Source organism: Tasmannia lanceolata, unplaced genomic scaffold, assembly GCF_043159265.1.
Source record: "Tasmannia lanceolata isolate RefF3 unplaced genomic scaffold, GAP_Taslan_0.1 ptg000015l, whole genome shotgun sequence".
NCBI classification, from domain to species: Eukaryota; Viridiplantae; Streptophyta; class Magnoliopsida; order Canellales; family Winteraceae; genus Tasmannia; species Tasmannia lanceolata.
In genome coordinates this window covers 32,955,510-32,972,644 of record NW_027518692.1, presented here as the reverse complement: position 1 = coordinate 32,972,644, position 17,135 = coordinate 32,955,510, and the positions used below count along the sequence as shown (strand labels likewise).

Here is a 17,135-nt window from a genome sequence, read left to right as displayed (position 1 = left end):
ATTGTAATCTTCTATTTCATCAATGAAGAAAGCATCTTAAAAATTGTGTCTTTTGCACAAAGGAGGACCGATCCTTCCCTCGAAGTGGATCAAGAGGCTGATCTTCCCTCTAAGAAGATCAATCACGTTACGAACCGTTCGGGTTTGTAATAATTGGTATCAGAGCCAGGTGGCGTGCAGGATGAGACGATTGGTATCAAAGCGGTCGATCATACGCCATGGCTATGTCTTCAGAGATTTTGGATTCAATGCGTAAAGATTTTCAGAAGATCAAAACACTTGTTTTGGAATTAAAGGAATGGCAACGACAATTTGTGGAAAGCTTGAACAAAATCGACATGGTGTTCTAGAAGTCTTGCACGATGAAAAAGAAAAGACGAAAAAGAAAAAGAGGAGAAAAGAATGGAGAAAGAAAGAAGAGAGAAGAAAAACAAAAGAAACCACAAAAGGAAGTCATCATTGATTTTCAATGTCGTCGAGTTCGTCGCCGAAAAATCTGTCATTCCTCTCGACACATCCAACACCAGCGTGAAGATCCTCCCCCACAACTATCCGTGCATCAACAACCAAACCATTCCAAAAAACTCAAACGAAGGAGCTTTGATGAACGGTCCGATGAGACTAGTTTTAAGGTGGAGCCGCGTAAGCTCTTGATGATGACATGTGCAATGATGACTAATTATAAGACGAAGGGAGGAAGAAAGGGACGTAAGATCTCATTTTTCTCCAACCAGTGCTTAATTTTCAACCTTGAGGACAAGGTTGATTCCAAGGCGGGTGGAATGATACGTACCTAGATGGGTCCCACTTAGAGGAATAGATTAAGATATTTTAGTGAATAAGATCATATCTTGATATATTTAGTAGTTAGGTCAGATTATGATAGTTTCTAATTAGCTATTTCTATTCTTATAATAAGATCTTGCTAGATCTTTCTATGTTTATCTTGGAGTGTTTTATATAAGCACATGCTATTGTAATGGAAATCAATGAATAAAGAAATCTTATTAGAAATCGGTCGAAATTTGAAACCATGCATATAAGTACGACCTCTTCATTGTTGAGCGGATATCAAACATGGAGGAATGGTCCACTTCTGCTTAATCTGGACCGTCCATCTGTTAGAGCCAGTATTATATATTCAATCCAGGTATCGAAGAATAGATAAGCATAAATACATTTAACCATAAACCTTGTCATATGAATGACTAGGGGTGCAACTCGGGCGGGCTCAACCCGGAAAAAACTCGGGTTGGGTTGAGTTCAAGTTGGGTTCGGGTTGGGTTTTCTCAACCCGGGTTGAGTTTGGGTTGGGTTCTGGTTGAGGGCTTGGCAACCCGACCCGAGTTCAACCCAAAAATTTTAATATTTTTTTAGTTTTAAGCTTAAAATCTCGGGTTGAGTCGGGTTCGGGTTGGCAAAAAGGGGTGCTCGGGTTCGGGTTGAGTAAATGGTTGCTTGGGTCGGGTTCGGGTTGGCCTCAACCCGAACCCGACCTGCCCGAGTTGCACCCTTCTGAATGACCCAGCTAATTTTTCAGCAGGTTGGTGGGCCCGCGCTAAACCTAATTTGGTTGCACTTTATTGAATCAATCCGGCTTTCTTTCTTTCTTGTACTTTTCTCCTAGGATTTGTTTTGGTATCTGAGAGAACAACAACCACACCAAAACACATGAAATAATATTAAATTCATGCCTATTGAAGATCAAGTAATATCAAGAGTATATTATCTCTATTTTCCATGCAATATGGTGGAGTTCGTTAGGTTTCTCAGCCAGAGATTGGAAAAACCCAGATGGGTTTTGTTCCATCTTTCATAAAAACTACCATTTTATTCTCTGGGTTGCCTTAAACCACCTCTCTTTATCTTTTTCTAAAATGGGTCATTTGAAAAACATGTTCCTGATTATCATTTCAGCGTTTCTTAGTGTTTCTTCTGCATGCTCCAATGGAGAATGCAAGGTATATATCTATTTTCTTCATTCTTTTCTATTAAAAACTTATCTATTATTAGTTTCATTTGAATTTTATTCAAAACATTAATTTTGTTTTGATTAATTTCCAAGTGCAGCTTCTCGACGAATGTTCATCCGACAGCGATTGCGTTACAGGAATGTATTGTTTCTCATGTCTAGAAGGATTTTCGAGTTCGAGATGCGTAAGATCAACAATCACAGATCAATTCAAGCTATTGGTAATTTTCTTCAATTTCTGTGTTTTTTGTTTCTTTTCTCTGTCCTTTAGGCCATGTTTGGCAACCATGATTTTTTTCCATGAATTATTAGTTTATCAAGTGGTGAGAGAGGTCTAGGGACTTGAGAGGGTGGGAGATGAAGAGACTTGAGATCACATAGCTGTGGAGAGGGTAAGTAATGTCTAAAAAGCAGGGAATTGAATAAACTAAATTGTATTTTGATTAGAGTTTTTCTTTTCCTAGTTTTTCAGCCTCTTCTCACCCTCTCTCCACACCTGCCCTATCTACTCTTACCTTCTCCTACCCTCCCTAGTCCTCTCTCACTACTTGATAAACTAAAATTCCACGGAAAAAATTTTCATGGCAGCCAGACATGACCTTAGCTTCCATGAAATTATGGAATTCTAGATTTTCGGCTGTTGGGTATCCTCAGAGAAGCAGATTTTATGGCTGATAATCTGGGTTTTTGGCTATGGACAAGTTGTTGGAAATTAAAACCTGATATTTCTCAAAGGAAAAAAAGGAATGAATTGTACAAAGTGAAATGCAATTAAGGAAAGCGATTAAGGGTTCTTTTGGATGCCAACAGAGTTGGTTCTTAATGTGACGCAAACCTTGACCATTATTGGATCCATATCCTAAGGTCCGAAATTATCTTGGACAATGACATAGTGCAGTCACAAAATCCATATTAAGAGTTTCTTTTAGATCCCACCAAAATTGGTCATTATTTTGCAAACAAGATTAGTTTAATTTAATATTATTTGCGAATGGGGCATTAAGGGATCTCTTATTTTTGGATTATGTTTTATTTCAAACAGCTTGCAATGAGCTGTATGAATTATATGTGAACCGTGAGAAAGGAAAAGTTCAATGGAAGAGATGTTCGAGAAAGACCAAAACAAGTGGATATGTATTGGAAAAGATATTCCAACCACTTTTCTCACCATATCTTCCCATTGGGACTCATCCCATTGGGACCCACATAGAACATACCCATCAAAGCTAGCCGTTAAGGGGTGGGTGGCCGAATCCTTATAAGCCCATCCACATCTATTCACTTTTTCGATGTGGGATCTTTGCTATTGCGTGGAACCCCCAACAATCTCCCCCTCCACGCGGGCTAAACCGTTTTTAAATAAATCTATATGCTTTCCTAATTCACCACCAGCACCAGCAATAGTCTCTTTGATCTTATGAGACAAAGCCTAAAGGGAACAGCACTCTTTAAGTAATATTATATGAGGAATGCCAGACTGAAGGGAGCCCTAGCAAGAATGAGATGAAAGGGCTCCCCCCATTAGGTGCAAGTCACTTTAAAATGTAAAAGTCAACAAGTGTTAAATGCACTTTGGTGATGTACAGCCAATGGGAGAGGCCTTTAATCTCATTTTTGCAAGGGCTCCCTTCATTCTGGCATTCCTCATATTACATATATGATTATACATAACCGACTAAAAACCATGTAAATACTTTTTTTTGTTTTTTTTCAAATAACAGAATAATTCATTGCCATTCAACAAATACGCGTTCCTAACGACACACAATGCATATGCGATCGATGGCGAGCCATCTCACACCGGAGTTCCTCGAGTTACCTTCACCAATCAAGAGGATAATGTTACAGAACAATTAAATGTAAGGTTTTTTTTTTTTTTTTTGAAGATTGCATTTTAGAGCTATAAATATGTAAATTTCCATGTCAAAATAAATACTTCATTATTATATTTACGTAAGTTTTTATTTGTAGAATGGAGTAAGAGCCCTGATGCTGGATACCTATGATTTCGATGGAGATGTATGGTTGTGCCATTCCCCTCGAGGAGTCTGCTATGATTTTACTGCATTTGTGAGCTCTCTCTCTCTCTCTCTCTCTCTCTCTCTCTCTCTCTCTCTCTCTCTCTCTCTCTCTCTCTCTCTCTCTCTCTCTCTCTCTCTCTCTCTCTCTCTCTGGCAAAAGATTTAGTGCATACATTGAATAATAAGTTGTTTGGTGTATGGACTTAGTACACTTGATCCACAGGTGGTGACCCCCATAGAACCATTTCGTAATTGTGATAAAAAAAAATTGGCGATGGGTTCATACACTTAATGATTACTGTATATGCTACAAACTGAATTGTTTCTCCTAAATACTATGTTGCATCTAGTGATGAATTGTTTCGTATAAAAATTTATTGTTAGAAATTTAGAAAAATTAAAACTCAAAACATGTGGTATTTATAAACTTTGGTAATAGTATTCAGAAAAAATAAATAAAAGAGATATAGAAGTGTCACAAGGAATTACTGGAGCATTCGAATCCAACATATGTCCGACACGGATACTTCACCCATTCAAAAGAATCTGCGTAATATGGCCTAAATACTTCGCAAATATATTGCCCAATTATTCATAATCATTTTTAAAGACTCTGCAAATGAACGATAAAAAAGTAAGCAATGATCCATGTTCAATGTGCAAAATACCATTGATTTGATGATCTTCCATTGCCATTTTGTCCCACGTGGTGGATTTCGAAACATAGTAATTGTTTCATATTATGGTGCATAAGAGCTGCATTTGTTCATTTTTCCTTTATAATGATTTGATATGTTATTATGGATATTAAATCATGAATATAAGTAATTTTATTCATATCACTAGGAACCAGCTTTGGATACTCTGAAGGAAATCGAAGCTTTTCTATCCGCGAATCCATCAGAAATTGTCACTATAATCTTAGAAGACTATGTTCAGGCTCCAAACGGGTTAACCAAAGTCTTCAACGATTCGGGTTTGTCTAAATACTGGTTTCCGCTGTCGAGCATGCCTCAAAACGGCCAGGATTGGCCTCTGGTTAGCGACATGGTAGCGAATAACCAACGCCTCCTTGTCTTCACTTCGATTCGATCCAAACAAGACACTGAAGGAATTGCTTATCAATGGAACTTCATGGTTGAAAATCAATGTAAGCAATCTTTTTCTTGGGTACTTCATAGGGGTCATTTTTAGCTACACTAAACTCCCTTAACTTGTATAATTTTTTTACTAATTAAAGAGATTTTATATGATGCGTGGGCCTGGAAGTCCAGTGCTTTTCAGAAAGTACAGTTGGGCCCACTTCTTAGGATGATCCAAACCATTCATTTGATGGGCCAGGTTGTAAATAGGCTGTACCTCGTAAATCATCTCTATAGGATGATCCTAACCGTCAGATGTGAAATGGAATTGTACAGATGGGAGGGATAGGATCATCCTATGGAGATGATTTGTGGGTTACAACTTACAAACTATTTACGTCGTGGCCCACCAAATGAATGGTTTGGATCATCCTTAGAAGTATGTCCACTGAACTTTCTGAATAAATACTGGACTTCACGATCACGACACATGGTACGAGATTTTATATGATCATCCTAAGAAGTGTCCTCTCACTAAAATTGCTTAAATTTCTTACTTCAAGGGCTCCTTTTAACTACACTGGACTCTCAGAACTTATTTAGTAAAAGGTCTCTATTGGACCATTTAGAACAGAATGGTAATGTTTATAATATATTTCGGGAAGTGATATTTACGCCCCTTTTGATTACTAGGGACACCCAATGCCAGTGTATCAATGACTAAAGGAGGGCTCATGTGCTTGATGTCAGAAGAATCCAGTGGATTTGATTGCCACGTACTGGCACTAGGTAGTGTCCCTGGTGATCAAAATGGGCGTAAATATCACTTCCCTATGCATATAATCCCAAGATGAATCGATAATTTAGGCAGCACCATATGACAAGGGGTGTATCCTTCCAAATAAAGAGAAGTTTTTATTATATATTTTTATAATTTAGGTGCACATTATCTATAAAAAATAAGGGGTATATTCTTCTATTATCTATATAATAATTCATTTTGTGTTTGTTTAAATCCATTAAATTTTTTTTTAATAATCTTTGTGGTTTTCATAGATGGTGATGGCGGAATGAAGGCTGGAAGCTGCCCTAATCGTGGCGAATCCTCGCCACTTTCTGATACTAGTAAATCACTAGTTTTGGTGAATTATTTCGAGTCTATCCCAATCAAGCAACCTACATGCGAGCACAATTCCGGGGATCTCATCAACATGCTTCGCACATGTTATGGTGCGGCCGGAAATAGATGGGCGAACTTTGTTGCCGTTGATTATTACAAGGTAAGTACCAAATAATGTTCATAGTCTTGCTCATACTTAAAAAAAATTCCATATAATTAAAAAAAAATTTGAAAAAAATCCTAAAATTTTAATGCAATTTGATGATTCCGAGTTTTAAGAAATGGAGAAAGTATATGGTGATTTGAGATGTTAGGGATTTTTACTACATCATTCTTTGAATGCAGAGGAGTGAAGGAGGAGGAGCATTCCAAGCACTGGACACACTGAATGGGAAGCTGTTGTGTGGCTGTGATGATATCCATGTGTGCGTGGTAAGATGAAGTCTTGCATACTAAAATTTTAAGTTTTAAGAACTTGGATTTAGAAATCATCTTATGCTCTCCTTCCCACTAGAAGAAATGATGGGACCCATGGTAAAAAAAAAGTGGTGGTCCCATGTAATGTGTAGTGGGACCCATATATTACATAGTATGAGAAATGTCATAGAATCCACATGCATAAAAATCTGCTATAGAAAAAGTTTTTTGCTAAGTCCCATGTTTGGGTTGCAAGAAAAAAAATTCCTGATGAATTTATTTTTCTTAAGATTTTTCTTTTCTTTTCATGATTTAGAGGGAAATGATATGATTATAGTTACTTTAAAAGGATATCATCATAAATAGAAGGTAGTTCTAAGTGAAAATCGAATAGCGTTGGTTGATTTATAATTTTTATTATATAAAAAAGTTTGGAAATTTTATAAATATTTTTTCTTTCCAAACTTTTCCCATATCCCTCTAACATTTAAAAGGAAAGAAAAATTTCAAACCAAAAAAAAAAACATGTCAGAAAAGTTTTTCTTGCAGCCCCAATAATGCCTAAGGAAAATGTTATTTCCACCCCCCTTTCTAGCATTTTGACATTTTCACCTCTTTCTGTTTGTCGTTTGCTAGAAATGGTTGAACTTCCTCTCGTTTTCTGAAAACTATTTTTATGAAAAGAAAAACAGAAGGGGTGGAAATGCTGAAATGCTAGGGAAAGGCACGGAAATTTCATTTTTTTTATTGCCTTAACAACATAGTTTGGCAGTAATCAAAGAGGAGAATTCTAACCAAGATTTGAACATGTTGTCATTGCAGGCTGGATCGACCTCGGGAGCATGTACTCCATAAGTGCAATAGGGAGTAATTGTTACCATAATCCATAACAATACTTTTAGAATTCTTCTCTCTCTCTCTCTCTCATATTATTGAAGTATTGAGAAATTCGACGGCCAAAATCGATCCGACCGTGTGCGCAAAATAATAGGAAAAAAAAAAACAAACCACAAGATGCACACACAAAGATTTTACGTGGTTGGACCAAGATACCTACCTTTCCAGGTGAGATCACAATCTTCCAATATGAGAAATTAAAATTACAAAACTATAACGGGATTTACATGAAACCTACAAATTATAACATTTTTCCTTTTCACACAATCAAGACCGTAGAAACTGAAAGATAGGTATTGTTGGAAATGTTTAATGGACTTTCATAGCACATGTTTTAGCTTTTGTAAAGTGCGGATTGTTGGAAATGTTTAATCATATTAAAGAGCAATCCAGATCGGCTCATAGAGGGTTATTGATCAATAAGATTTGATGCAGGAACACCTTAATTACCGCTTTTCGGGTAGAAAACATTGAGTTTGAAGATAGTTGCCAAAGCACTGGTGTTACCATTTAAGAAGAGTCCAAATGCAATCTCCTCTTATTCTTCTTAAGACACTTCTAATTGATGTTAATTTGACTTATAGATGACTTCAAAAATCTCTTGAGAACACACCCTAAGAAAAACACCTTTTTTTAAATTTCTAGTACTCCTCTCTCCTCTCTCTCTCATTTTATTTCCCCCGCTCATAGACTCTCGTTTTTTTTTTCTCTTCTCTTTCCGTTTTCCAATTAGAAGACTATTTTCATATATCTAAATAAGTTTCTTGTATGTTGTGCATGGGTGCATGTGCGGGCCCATCTACAATAGTCATAAGAAGAAATCTGATTTTAACACAAGATCTCAAAGAACAAACCAAGTAGTCAAATAACATCAGATGGACCGATAAAAGCAAGAATAAGTGGTGATCCATTAAGTAGATTTCACTGTACTCTAACCACCATAAGTCATCCAATTTCACTATTATTCAAGTTTGCATAATTAATAGAAGGAAACTGAATTTCAAACCCCCACAACCCCGCTTCTTTTTTATATATTTGCTCTCCCTCAAATTTAAACTTGTCCAATTGGTTATTAAAATCCCCAACAAGCTGTCAATATCCAATCTGGGAAGTTTAAAATAAAGAGAGAGATTCAAATATCTGAACAAAGAGGAGCAAATTTTAGTTCTCCTAATAGAATTGATATGTAATAAGAGATCCTTAATGAAGCAAAATGCGAAAGGTGGGCATGTATGTTAAATTTTCACTTTCATTACTATTGGGTGGAGGTAACCCAATTTTCAACAGGAACATCTATGTCACAATTCTCGTATATTTCACTTGCTCAGCTACGTCCAAACTTAAACAGTGTGTGTTAGTGTGTTGATTTGACAAGAGAGACAGAATTTAATCCTGTCCTTGATTCGACGTAATGATAGTGCCCGGCGTAGAAACAAGAATAGATGTTGATTCCTCTAGCTCAATGATTTAAGGGCTTTGTTCTTCAACGTGGATGTTGGAGGTTCACTCCCAGTTTCCCTACCTAAACACAACATCATCCGTATTTGTCGTGTAGTTTGGAATTTCGAAGGATTTTTATCCATCTCCAAACCAATAATTGGAAGACCATCAAATGATGATCAAAGAAGAAAACTAGACATGCAAAGGTCAGGTCGGGTTGGGTGTGGTTCGGATCGGGGTCGGGTTCGCTTGGGCAACCGACCCGAGTGAAACCTGACATTTTTTTATTTTTAGGGTAAGCTTAAAAGGGTTGAACCTCATCGGCTTGGAAACCGGGTCGGGTTGGGTCATGTTCGGGTTGAGTAAATGGTTTCTCGGGTTGGGTTTGGGTTGGGCTTAACCTAATCCAATGATACCCGAGTTGCACCCCTAATAAATGCATGTTATTGAGGAGCACTTGTTGATGGTTTTTGCAAGGGCGCCCTTTAGTTTAGCATTCCTCCATTAAAGATACCATAGTATGATCAAAGACAAAATAAAAAATCTATTGTTTCAAGCATTCTGCCCATAATAGATAAGCACTAGAAGCCTCATGAAAACCCTAGTATGATATAACCAATTACCAAAGGCACAAGTGTGTAATTTTTCTCGCGTTTCAAAGGCACAAGTGGGCCGCATGGGCTTGAATGTAAGATTAAATACCCACTCCAAATGAGTCCTAGAAACCCAATGGAAACCCTAGTCTGACCAAAACAGGGTTCTATTCTTTCTAAAACTAAAATGGCGCACGTGGGTGCAACTATCCGCACGTGCTCTATGTATAGCAATCATACGGACAGCTGTTCCCTACAGGGATAAGAGTGAGAGGACGATTTTGTAATGGATTTGTTAGTTGAGGAATGGATAGGCAAATAATTGGGTTGGGCCCATCTCACTTGAATCGATAAATTACCATTATCTCGCCATAGGGCTTCAATTTCTCGCCATGATTTTAATGGCAACCCAGTGAGTCGGGCAAGGTGAGATGACTCGGTTGACTCGGCGAGGGATGGTTTTCATTGACTCGGTTATTTGTTTGAAATAATAAAAGGGCCTACTCACTTGCCATCAACATGATAAGGATAGGCCATCAGATAGGGCCCACCATTTCTAGTAGGGCTGAAAATTTCCTAGGAAACGTGTCTCCTTGGAGTCCATTTCCCAACTTGTCATGGTTTTGAAAAGTAATTTTCCTTTATTATAATTTGGGACTCAACCGGGTTGACTCAACTCGCAAAAAAAGAAATTGTCCACTCATCAAATTCTTGAATTATTGGTTCGAACATTTCAAGTATTGGATTCAATTTTTCTCAGAGCTACACATTCAATACTTGAGATTTGAGAACCACCAAGCAGATAGTACCGCTACAATCAACGGTGAAGATCAATTCCAACGTCCTGCATGAAGACATTGTTTGTGCAATCAAGAACGTTGGTTTTGTATAATATCATGAAGGGACCTAGGTTGTCTTGTTCTCATGCTGGATAGACATCCCGTTTCTAAGATAAAGAACCACAAAAATGAACAATTTAGCTTTATTGGCTGAACCTTAAAGAAGGTTGATTGAAAAGGTACCTTGGATTATCCTATCAAGTTGTTATCAGTATCATTAGGTCAAACTTCTGATCGTCGGTGAGACCAAAAATCCAATCACATAGAGGTGGCACAAGCGGGACAAGAGAGTGCTAGGAGCAAGCCTAACCATGGTTTTAAATTTCGACGGAAATCCAAAATTTCGGATTTCGGTGGAGACCGAAACTGAAATTTTCCAAAATTCCATTTTTCACCATTTACCAAATTTCGGCCCGAAATTCGATTAAATGCGATTATTTATTTTTAAAAAAGTGTTACAAAATTTTTGGCTGAAATCTCTCTCTCTCTCTCCACTGCCCTATATGGGAGTCAATTAAAGATATATGGGGTCGATTTATCACTTGCCGTAAATAAATAAAAAGCAATAATAGATACAAGGGAGCCCTTGCATAAAGAGCAGCCAAATGTAACTGATTTTACTTTTTCAATTGATTTTAAAATTGAAAATGACGTGGATCCAATCAAGCGCCCTTTTGCTGCTCTCTATGCAAGGGCTCCCTTGTAATCTATCACTCATAAATATATATAAGTAGTAATAGACTAATAAATAAAGGCAACTGATGTTGGCACCGCCGTGTGTTAATAATTGCACAAACTTAGCTCTTCTTTTCTTTTTTCTTATTGGCTTTCCTAGAGCTTTTTGAAACTGTAATAACCTAGAAAAGATGTTTAAATTATAAAAGTGGAGAAAAATTAGTGCAATTATCATAACATGGTAGTGCTAAAATCAGCAGCCTAAATAATACGTCGGTATGTTTGTATATCCTTTGTACAATTATTGCAACATAATAGTGTTGGAAAATGAGAGGTAACCTATCTGGCAAAAAGAAGAAGAAAACAAAGAAGAAACCCCCGTGCAAATGGGGTGATTGTGAGTTGTGAGAGACTTTGATGTCGTATCTGCCTTATTAATTGAATGAGAATGCATGTGGCTTTGAGACATTCTAACCTTTTCTTCCCATACTGGCCGTATGTGTCCGTGCGTCTGTTTGGATCCAAGAAAATCTCATGAACTGCTTCCCAATTTTTCTACTTCTTCTTGTGGGTCCCATCAAATAATTTATGAATCCCTTCTCAAATCTTTTTCTTTTCAAGCAAAATCTTCAACTAAAAAAACATATTTTTATTAAAACGACTTGTTTCGTAGAAGGGGCGCAACTTGGGTCGGGTCGAGTTGGGCTTTTGCTAAAAATTGAATTGGAATCGATCCGAACTTGATTGACCCGATTTCAAGGTAAAAGCTCAACCTGAATTCCCAAAACTTGATTCGAGTTGCACCCCATTTGGTACTCATCGATTCTACCAAATTATGTAGTCCTCGAGCACCCATTGATCAAATTGATAGGGTCCACATCTGTCAAATTGGGCATTTAAGTGTTGCATTAGTCGGTCCAAATTATTTTTATCCCTAGGTCCAAACACCCCCTGAATGTATACTATGATTGTTTTTAGTTAAGCTAGGGCTGGACCCACAGCCTCAAGGTTGCAATTGGTGCAGCACCATCCAATTGAGCTACAACTCAAGTCTCAACCCTAAACTTTAAGTCGCATCACTTGGATGAAGCTGCCTAACTAGTTAGGATGAGCAACTCATATATTGCTAGGGATAGTAGAGACTAGAGAGCTCTATTTATAATAGGGCTGCAACAGGATCGAGTTTTTCAAAACCCTAGCCCAACCCTGGATCCCATTATCTCGACCCTGACCCGCCATGACCCCAAGTCAGGGTTGAAAAACCTCAACCCATTCCCGCCCTACAGGGCTCAGTGCGGCCTTGGCCCACCCTGATTGGGCCGGGCTGGCCCTGATTGACCCTAATGCAAATACCTGTTAAGAGCATGGTTTTAAATTTCGGTTTCGGTACCGGTTTTGGACCCCACCGAAATTGAAATTTCGGTCGAAATCCAACGGACTAATAAAAAGAATATTTTATTTGTTATCGAAATCCCTGAAATTTCGGTCGAAATTTTGGAATAATTAAAAAAATTTAAAAAAATGGTTGAAATCCCTAAGATTTCGCACAAAATTTCAAAATTTTGTACAAAATAATGACACATTTCAGGTATGTGCCATTTAGGTTTCGGTCTCCACTGGAACCCGAAATTTCGGATTTCGGTCAAAATTTAAAACCATGGTTAAGAGTGCCATAAATAAAGCAACCACATATCATATAGAACAAAATAATCAATAAACAGAGAAAGAGAACAAAATAAGACAATATGAATTCAATAGAATGACGGGCAACAGAGACAATTAATAATAATAATATAATGAAACATCAATTCAAATCCAAGATAATAGAAAACACTAGCAAAAGAAACATGCACAGATGGTTCAATTCTATAATTGAAAACTTAGGGTCGGGCTAGGCCGGGCCGGGCCGACCCGAGGTATCAACCCTGAACCCGACCCAATTCTGAGTTGGGGCCTAAAAAATAACCCTGACCTGCCCTCAGGGTTGGAAAATCCAACCCAGACCCTGTTCGGGCTCAGGGCGGGTCAGGGCCAAACTTGCACCCCTAATTTACAACATGGTTAGAACTTGGAACCTAAGGCAATACATTTCTGCAAAAACTATCCCTTTTAACATTAGAAGATAGCTCTGTTTGCCTAACATACCTACTATGCACCTGTCCATCCTCTCAACTAATGGCCTTAAGATGGTCAATTTGTTCGTGTGATTCTCTCTCTCTCATGTGATGGAGAAAGTTTGCTAATTCCTACATCTACGGTAAAATAAGATGAAATAAGGTTAGAACAATTCTCTTTCAAAAAACAGTAAAATAAGACGAATGTTGGAATAAAAGAAAATATATTTGTTCAAAATAAACAAATGGGGATTGTATCTTCTCTGTCAAATAATCACATAAGTATCTTCTAATTGGGTCCATGCCCTTCTTCAAGTCTCTATCCAAGACACCTTTTTTCTCCACTTCAAGACAACCCATCAACTTCAACGGAGGTCAAGAAACCATTGGTGGAATGGTGGGCCCATCTTTGAACAACGTAGGCCCCGCCCATGCCACACCATAGGATAATCCAAACCGTCCATTTGATGGGCCATAAACGTAAATAGGTTGCGTCCCAAAATATTTTTCCATAGGCGGATCCTAGCCCTCCGATCTAAATAGAAACTACATCCTATGCAACCTCTATAGATTGTAGGGTTGTGATCATCCTACGGAAATGATTTTTGGGGCACAACCTATTTACATTGTTGCCCATCAAATGGACGGCTCGGATCATCCTATGGTATGGACGGTACACTTCATTTTCAAAAATATGGGTGGGGCCTAAATTGGTACGAACCACACCATAGGATGATCCAAACCATGGACGGCTTGGATCATCCTATGTTGTGGACGGTATGTTTCAATTTGAAAAATATCGGTGGGGCCTACGATTGGGCCTTAATGTTAGTGTACGACCAACTCCATAGGATTATCCAAACCATGGACGGCTTGGATCATCCTATGTTGTGGACAAGCCTTAATATTACTGTACGACCACAGGATGATCCAAACCATTCCTTTGATGGGCCAACCCTTTTGGGGGCACAACCCATTTACGTTATGGTCCATCAAATGGATGGCTCGGATCATCCTGTGGTTCGTACAATAACATTAAGGCCCAATTTAGGCCCCACCCATATACGGCTTGGATCATCCTATGTTGTGGACGGTACGCTTCAATTTGAAAAAAATCGGTGGGGCCTACGATTGGGCCTTAATATTACTGTACGACCAACTCCATAGGATTATCCAAACCATGGACGGCTTGGATCGTCCTATGTTGTGGACGGGCCTTAATGTTACTTTACGACCAACTCCATAGAATGATCCAAACCTTTCATTTGATGGGCCACAATGTCAATAGGTTGTGCCCCAAAAATCATTTCCATAGGATGATCACAACCCTACAATCTATAGAGATTGCATAAGATGTAGTTTCTATTTAGATCGGAGGGCTAGGATCAGCCTATGGAAATGATATTTTGGGACACGACCTATTTACGTTTATGGCCCGTCAAATGGACAGTTTGGATTATCCTTTGGTGGTATGGGCGGGGCCAGAGAGAGAGAGAGAGAGAGAGAGGTCAAATGGCGGGAAAGTGACATATCCTAACATTTAAAAGTAGGCAGCCGTCCGGGCGGGGGGCGGGAATATCAGCGCCCTAAAATCTTCATAAAACAAAAAAATTTTATTACATCCACAAAATAACCATTGCACCCATTCTGAAACCCAAATGGGCTGTTTGGTTTGCAGATAGTAGAGCAGGGATAGGGAAGAAAAAGGAGGCGAATTTGTCATTGCCCCAATATGTTTAGGGAAATGATATCAGCACAACCATGTTTTAATATTTACACAAACCCGACTTGTCTTTTCTCTTATAATTGGCTCGTGAGTAGGGGTGGCAATGGTTTGGTTTCGGTTCGGTTTGACCCCCAAACCAAACCGAACCAAAATTTAAAACCAAACCGAAACCGAACCGAAACAGAATTTATGTTTCAGTTTCAGTTCGGTTCCACCAATTTTGCCACCCCTTACTCATAATCATTGGAAATATTCGGTTTGGGTTCGGTTTGACTCCCAAACCAAACCAAACCGAAATTTGAAGACCAAACCGAAACTGAATTTTCGGTTCGGTTTCAGCTCGGTTCCGGTTTGGTTCGGCCAATTTTGTCATCCCTACTCTGAGAGCTTTTTGGGAAATGTAATAACGTATTGACAGATCTTTAAAAATACTAAAAGACAAGATAGGTTAGTGAAAATATTAAAACATGATTGTTCTGATATCATTTTCCATATTTTAAGGGGTTATTTACTGTTACATGCTGGACAGTTGAAAAAATGAAGAGAAAATGTTGAGTTTTGAAAAAACACTAAGAAATGCTATTTTATTAAAAAAAAACTTTTTAGGATGAAAATACCCCTTTATCTTTCTCTTATTTGTTTTTACACTTTATCTTTCCGGCGATAGAAGCCTTCTTCTCCGGCGAAACATCTTCATTTCTCCGGCATATGCTCATTTGTCTTGAGAGGTTAGAAGAAGTTCCCTAGAGACGCCCCTTTCTCATTTTCTTTTTCCTCCTCCAAATATCCAAATTCTCATTATCTTTGTAAGTATTTTTCCTTTTCTAGTGGCTATAGCCAAAATCAGTTGCCCAAAGAGCTTTCACTAGGCAAAAGGGTAGTGGAAGCCAAAATGGTACTCGAAGCAAAATGTAAGTTAAGCAAAAATGATAGTCGAAGCCCAAAAAATGCTAGTTGAAGCCAAAAAAAAGTTACTCCAAGCCAAAAATGATAGTCGAAGCCAATAAATATTTCTCGAAGCTAAAGTATATTAGTTAAAGACGAAAAAAGTTCCAAATGTTACTGGAATTTAAAAGTTTTAGCCGCAGCCAAAAACATGTTAGTCGAAGCAAAAAAACCAGTTATTCGAAGCCTAAAAAAATTTAGTCGAAGCGAAAAACACAACGGCGAATATTACAGGAAACACATTTTTCACTTCGACTAAGTAATTTTTGGCTTCGACCAAGTAAACTTTGGCTTCGAACTGTTTTGGCTTCAAGTACCTGTTTTTGCGTTGAGAAGAAGAGAGGGAGATCTCGAAACCCTTCAACAAATTTTCTTTGGCTTCGACTAAATTTTTTAATTCCAGTAACATTCAGAACTCTTTTTGCCTTCGGTCAAGTAGATCTCGTTCAAATATCAGACGGTGGTAAACATCACCTACCTTGGACCGACCACTCTAGCAATCAAAACAGGGTAGTTCTACAAATTCTAGCATAAAGATTTTGTCATCTCTGAAAATAACTAATCATTTGATGTTCATTGGATAGCACGAAAATGATGAACATATGACTTTGTCATAGCGTCTCTTTTACAAGTTTAGAAGTTAAGAGAGGTAGTGGAATTTTCCATTAGCCACAGTAATACAACAAAAAATTATCAAATGGGGTTTCTCAACATGTCCATAATCCAATTTTTCCTTCTCATCTTCCCATTCTATTTTATTCCTCTGCTCACATGACGATATAAACACTGATAGATCGTTGCTCTTGGCTTTCAAGAAAGGCACAGTTGTTGATCCTCATAATCCCTCAGGACAAAGGAGCATCTGCTGCCAGAGAAATGAGATGTTTCGCCAGAGAAGAAGGCTTCCATCGCCGGAAAATCTCGTCCTTTCACACAAATGCGTCGGAGTAAAAGTTAAAAATGAAAGAGTGTAAAACCTGCAAGTAAAAGAGTAAAATAGTAAAACCAAGGAGAGAAAGATTAAAGTAAATTGAGAGGTATTTTCGTCCATGGCAACATTTCTTTTAATAAAACAGCATTTCTTTTTCAAAATTCAACATTTTCTCGTCATTTTTTCAGCTCTCCAGCATGTAACAGTAAATAACCCAATTTTAAGTCACGAGATCTCAGAAGATATTCACGTATCTAAGATTACCTCTTCATGCTGACATGAGATCCCAAAAGATTTTTAAGGCATGAGATCACAAAAGATACTCACGTGACGTGTCGAAGAAAACCATTTCGTGATTACACG

General features: G+C 38.0%; 1 protein-coding gene across 2 annotated transcripts; it reads left to right on the top strand.

Annotated features, from left to right (window-relative positions):
* The first annotated feature begins 1,639 nt into the window (after nt 1-1,639).
* LOC143845787 (PLC-like phosphodiesterases superfamily protein) lies at nt 1,640-7,523 on the top strand. Of its 2 annotated transcripts, XM_077354199.1 has the most exons (9): nt 1,640-1,961; nt 2,071-2,193; nt 3,694-3,831; nt 3,944-4,042; nt 4,840-5,143; nt 5,769-5,864; nt 6,132-6,355; nt 6,541-6,627; nt 7,435-7,523. In XM_077354199.1, exons 1-9 carry the CDS (start codon nt 1,878-1,880, stop codon nt 7,465-7,467), a joined length of 1,188 nt encoding a protein of 395 aa, XP_077210314.1. In that variant the 5' UTR covers nt 1,640-1,877; the 3' UTR covers nt 7,468-7,523. The 2 variants fall into 2 exon arrangements, with proteins under 2 accessions (XP_077210314.1, XP_077210315.1); XM_077354200.1 differs by lacking the exon at nt 5,769-5,864 and having other exon boundaries at nt 1,644-1,961.
* The last annotated feature ends 9,612 nt before the right edge of the window (nt 7,524-17,135 follow it).

Excerpts from the sequence above, each read along its gene's own strand:
- LOC143845787 (XM_077354199.1), top strand. The coding sequence starts at position 1,878 with ATGGGTCATTTGAAAAACATGTTCCTGATTATCATTTCAGCGTTTCTT. Across the intron at positions 5,144-5,768 it reads CTTCATGGTTGAAAATCAAT|GGACACCCAATGCCAGTGTA; the intron begins GTAAGCAATCTT and ends TTTGATTACTAG. Across the intron at positions 5,865-6,131 it reads TTGCCACGTACTGGCACTAG|ATGGTGATGGCGGAATGAAG; the intron begins GTAGTGTCCCTG and ends TGGTTTTCATAG.